Source organism: Nelumbo lutea, chromosome 8 (genome assembly GCF_056320005.1).
Source record: "Nelumbo lutea isolate HS-2025 chromosome 8, American lotus-T2T, whole genome shotgun sequence".
In the NCBI taxonomy this organism is placed as follows: domain Eukaryota; kingdom Viridiplantae; phylum Streptophyta; class Magnoliopsida; order Proteales; family Nelumbonaceae; genus Nelumbo; species Nelumbo lutea.
Window position 1 is genome coordinate 24,869,208 of NC_142691.1, and position 5,979 is coordinate 24,875,186.

A 5,979-nucleotide genomic window follows, 5' to 3' on the forward strand; every position below is an offset into this window, starting at 1 on the left:
CAGTACAATATAAAATCTTAAGCTGTTAAGTGAAGTTCTTGAATAGGTTTTATTTTCTAATATGCTCCCTCACACGAAAGTCCATTGAGCTTGAAGCAAGGACAGCACAGGCCCATCCATACCTTGTGCTGAAACTTAATAAATTATAATCAAATACTAGATCATTTAGTCAAAATGACTCTGATACCATCTCAAAGAACCATTCAACCTAAAATCTTAAGCTGATAAGTGAAGTCCTTGAATAGGTTTTATTCTCTAACATGGAATATGTAATTCAGATTACTGAATCAAATAAAAGAATAAAATGGACACATATATAATCAAAAAGTTGAACAAATTCTCCAGTCTGCTGCCATCTTTATTCTCGAATAATCAACTTCACACGAAGCTTCTTCAAGGGTTTGCTAAGTAATGAAGCTTCTTCAAGGGTTTGCTAAGTACTGTTTCAGCCGACCTATCTCTAGGGCTACGTCCAACATGGAAGGTCTCATTGAAGGAGAGTTCTGTGTACAAATCAAACCAAGCGCAATCAACTCTAAAATGATCTCTCTCCATGCATCGCATGGTGGTGTTACTGGTGGCATGAACCTAAGTAGGGCTTCCTCAATTATGGGTTCAAGATCATTCGGGTAGTGGCTCTTCACCCATACATGCAAGCTTGAATCTTGGTGAAACAGCACATCTGTGGGTCTTTTGCCTGTCAAAATCTCTAGCAGTAGAATACCGAAACTATAAACATCTCCTTTTGTTGAAGCACGCTTTCCCATTCCATACTCTGCATATTAAAACAAAAAACCAATTAAAAAGAGGATAATATAAAGAATGAAAGCTTCTATTAATCATTTAATTACAGTAGTATAGACAATCGAGCACAGCATTTCTTATTTGCAGCACTTGATGACATGATGGGTCAATTATAATACCCATGATTTTGTAGTCTTTTGATGAAAGAGATATCTGATGCGGTACTAAACGCTTTTGGAGAATGATGATCACGAATTCCCGTCGATTCATCCACTAATACCATCACATTGAGTGGGTCAGACCTTTTGATGGTTTATGGTTCACCAAGGCTGCATGGTATGTTAAAATCATTCATCAATATGGGTCTAACCCGATTGCCCATTTGACTGTAAACGGATCGAATCGAATATAGGTAGGTCCAATTTTGGATTATATTTATTGAAATTCGAATTGTAATCAGATGTTGAATATTATATAAATAAATATAATTAAACTAAAAATTATCAAAATATTTTAATGTATATATATAATATTAACAAAATAATACAAAAATGACTTTGGTTATATTATCATATATTTTTCATAAATCTAAAGAATATATTAGCATATATTTTTAACTGATTGAATCAAATCAGACTATACTAAATCATATAAGGGTGGATATATATTTGATCCAATTATAAACAGGTGATCAAATTTGTAATTCTGTATCACCCTATATTGGAATAGAATACGTAGAGTTCGGACAATCTGATACTGTTCTAACCCTTGCCCAGCCATTTGATGGAAATCCATCTAATTAATAGACTCCAATTTACATTACACCTTCCAATTAATTTTTCATAAAATGGTGAAGACAATCTGACTACTTAATTACTCAGACATTCCAGACTGCCTGAACAAGTTAATAGAGCTTAGAAATGGCAAATTTTCCTGATCCGGACCCATTTTAAATCGGGTTGGAATTCCCCAAACCCAAATAATTTACTTGGAAGAAATTGGATGGGATCGATTGGCTCTGGTCATGATTTGATACCTCTATAACTCTATTAAGATCCCTTAAAATAAATTAGGGTAAAATATAGAAATCTGCATTGAGATTTCTGACAAGCATAAAAACCTCTCCTATGGTTTCATTTTCACAAAAACTTCCCTTGTAGTATTGGAACAACCTGCAGTTGTCCCCACCCCCTTTTTGTTGTCATGGACAGAAAACGTTGGTTTAATGCATTAGTTTTTCAAAAATATCCATTTTACCTTTACATCTATGAATTTACATGAAAATTTACTAAAATACCTCAAAAGAATTTTTCACTATTAATTAAAACAGATGTCCATGTTAGATTGAAAATAATAAAATAATTTTATTCTAGTGAAGTTTAGAAGGAAAATTACCAGTATTTTAAATTATATTGAAAGATTCCCTAATAAGTTGCAAGGATAATTTCATAACTTTGAAATCTTCATTACTGGAACAATTATAGTTTTTCATAAACTATAGGGGTGGTTTTCAGGAAAGTGAAACCTCAAGGGAGGCTTTTATGATTGTCAAAGGGAAGTTTTTACAGATTTACTTAAACCTACCCTATAGTTTGTATTTTACTAAAATACCCCTTATAACTTGCAGCCTATTTACTTAATCAATCTTTCATTCAGAAACTATTTGTTTTAGAATATGAAAATAGTAACATATGATCACCAAAACTAGGTGGAAAATATTCAAAGGGCATGGACCCATGGTTGTTTATTCCAAAAGTACTCTTAAACTGAGTAGAAAATGTAGATCCATGGTTGTTTATTCCAAAAGTATCCCTAACACTTTTTCGTATGGAAAATAAAATTTACCAAATAGAAAAAAAAAAATAGTGGTTGTCCATATTTTTTTAGGAGAAAAAAAATAGAATTTTTACTTCTAGTTTCTTTTTATTAAATTTATTTGAATGGATGTTAGGGTTAAACTGTCATTTTTCACTTTCATCTAATGGAAATTGATTGCAAACTATAGCGTTGGTTTTTGTAAATAGAATTTTTACTTCTAGTTTCTTTTTATTAAATTTATTTGAATGGATGTTAGGGTTAAACTGTCATTTTTCACTTTCATCTAATGGAAATTGATTGCAAACTATAGCGTTGGTTTTTGTAAATTCATGAGTTTCATAGGGTTGTTTTGACTCAAATTAATATGCAAGGAAACTAACTACTTACCCGGAGCAATATAACCAACCGACCCACATAACAGGCCGGCGGTGGAGTCCATGGTAGACGAATCAATTGTGCGAGTAATGGCCCCCTCCTCGCCACCACCCTTCACCAGTCTGGCTATCCCAAAGTCAGTTACCAAAGCTGTCAGGTCTTCATCCAGAAGTATGTTGCTCGGCTTTATATCACAGTGAACAACCCTAACTGGAGCATGGTGGTGCAAGTAGGCAACCCCTTCGGCTACATCGCTGCATATGCTCACCAACTGAACCAAACTCAGATCAGTCCTTGACCTGTGGCTCGGGTAGAGATGAGTCTCCAAGCTCCCATTCGCCATTAATGGGAAAACAATAGCCTTAAAGTCTGGCCTGCTACAAGTTGTTATAATCCTCATCAGATTCCTGTGTCTAGTCCTCGCTAGTACTTGGCATTCTCTTTTAAAGCTTGAACAGATCTCTACACCCATCCCAGGATCGAAGACTTTCACTGCAATTCTGGTGTTGTCCTGGAGTATGCCCTTGTAAACGTGACCAAACCTACCTGATCCAATTATCCTCGAGGAATTGAACCCGTCAGTGGCTTCTATCAGTTGTTGGTAAGAAATTCTGGGGTACTTCATCTGATTTCTTTCTTCTTCCTCTTTACTCAACTCCCCACCAGCATCACCAAACACTTCTGCTGAGCGTCTTCTTTTTGACTTGTTTACTAATGGGTACCCAAAGAAGCACAGTGTAAGAGTTACAAACAGTGAGAGAAGAATTGGTAAGACCACAAGGTGATGAATCCGTTTCTTCCGACAGTTTTTCATTCCAGAGATGGACCCACAGAGGCCTGAGTTTCCTTTGAAGGAGTCTACTGTCAGTGTCGCAAATGCTCCCTCTTTTGTTATGCTCCCAGAGAAGTTGTTGAAAGATAGATTCAGTTCTGTGAGAGTGGGAGATGCCTGTAGAGATTCTGGGATTTTCCCATCCAGAAAATTCGAAGATACATCAAGCACTTGAAGATAAGGCAGCCTGCCAATGGGGATTGGGAGTGGACCTTGCAGACTATTTTCTGAAAGGCTGAGGTACTCCAGTGCAATGCAGCTCCCAAGTTGAGGTGGGATTACGCCAGAAAAGTTATTGGATGAAAGATCAATGGCCAAAATCATGTCCATTTTACTGAGCTCTAATGGCAGAGGCCCTTGCAAGAGATTGCTTGATAAATTTAAGTACAGTTTCAGGCTACTCAATCCTGCAACTTCACTTGGAATCAACCCAGAAAGTTTGTTATGAGAAAGATCTAAAATCTCTAGGTTGATGCATTTACCTAGACTCGGAGGTATTGGTCCTGACAGATTGTTTTCATAGAGCAGGAGTCTTCTTAGCTGAGAAAGATTTGAGAAACTATCTGGAATTGAACCCGAGAGCTTGTTTCTCGACAAATCTAGAAGACCCAAGTGGGAAATATCACCCAAAGCCGAAGGGATCTCACCAGTCAGAGAGTTGTTCGATAAATAGAACCTCTCCAATCTTCCAGTTCTGCATAACTCAGGTGGAATCGATCCATTCAAGAGATTGCTAGACAAATTCAATAGGGTGAGGTTCACAAGATTGGAAATACTTGGAGGAATGGAGCCAGTTAGAAGATTCTCTTCAAAATGAAGTAGTGTAAAAGTAGTAGAAAGATTACCAATAACAGAAGGTAACTGTCCACCCAGATTATTTCCCGCTAATTCGAGTTCTTGAAAGTTAGAGCAATTAACAAGAGAAGAGAAGAAGGGTTCAAGACTAGTGTTACCATTTTGACTAATTAGGTTGTTGTAAGACAAATACAGGAACTGCAACCGTGGCGTTTTATCCACAATTGCCGCCGGCAACTCTCCGGTTAGAGAGTTCGATTCTAAATCAAGCCATTCAAGCTTCGTCGAGTTTGCAAGGGCCGGAGGAATCTGACCCACTAACCGATTGGACCACAGTAGAAGATACTTCAAATTAATTAGCTTACAGTGATTCCATAGAGGGATCTCCCCGCTAAGAGAATTGTTAGACAAATCTATATATTCCAATAAAGAGGAATCATTGCAGAAAAGTGACTCCGGAATCTGACCCACAAGCCTATTACTAGACAAATCAAGATAAACTAAGTTCCGAAGAAACCCAAATTCAACAGGAATCTTCCCTTCAAGAACATTGTATGACAAGCTGAGCTGTTCGAGCATGGAAAGTGCTCCAAGCTCTACTGGTATCGAACCACGAAAGAAGTTGCCCGATAAATCAAGCACAGACAAGAAAGACAAATTCGAGAGAGCTGCAGAAATAATCCCTCCCAATGATCGACTACTGAGATCAAGCTGCACGACTCGATCTTTCGCAGTGTTACACACAACACCCGTCCAATTGCACATGTTCAGACCCGAAGAATTCCAATTCCCAAGAACCAGCTCGGGATCGGAATCAATACCAGACATGGAAGAGAGAAGCGCAGCTCGGTCATTCAAACTTCGAGCATTGTCTTCTCCAGAAACAACAAGAAATAGAAGGATCAAACAAAGAAAGCTAGACCTTGAAAATGTACAGAAACCCATCATGACCATTATCAAAATGGCTCTTCGCTAAGCTTAAAAATTGACGAAGACAGCCAAAGAATGGACAGAACAGTAGCTTCACCATCTGGTTTTTAAGAAGATAAAGCTCTCTTCTTCCTCTCTCCGCCCACGAACGTGAGGAAGATAAAATAAACAAACAAATCGAGGCTCTGCCTAACTGCCGTTGAAGGACGAAACGTTCGTTTGGCGCCTTAATTCTTTGACTACACAAAGTCAACAAATCAACAGAAGACAATTGTGTCAGTTATTACCGAGATCTTTCTAACACAGAAGCACCGCTATTTAACTAAAATGGGCCGTGTTATAATTGGGTGGTGTCCATGTCAGCCCATTAGCCCAACCTACCTCCATACCTCCTGGTAGTGGTTTTTGCTTAATTATGTATAATTGGTAATGGAGGCATATCTTGTTAGACTTGAGAAAGATTTATTAAAGCTATCAGCTTAAGA

The 5,979-nt window shown here is 37.6% G+C and overlaps 1 protein-coding gene across 1 annotated transcript; it reads right to left on the reverse strand.

The window, feature by feature from the left end:
• Positions 1-225: 225 nt before the first annotated feature.
• LOC148843448 (putative leucine-rich repeat receptor-like serine/threonine-protein kinase At2g24130) lies at positions 226-5,747 on the reverse strand. Its single transcript, XM_088959351.1, has 2 exons — positions 2,950-5,747; positions 226-775 (listed from the first exon to the last, which is right to left on the reverse strand). The coding sequence occupies exons 1-2, from the start codon at positions 5,516-5,518 to the stop codon at positions 423-425; spliced, it is 2,922 nt and encodes a 973-aa protein (XP_088815477.1). The 5' UTR covers positions 5,519-5,747; the 3' UTR covers positions 226-422.
• Between the last annotated feature and the right edge of the window lie 232 nt (positions 5,748-5,979).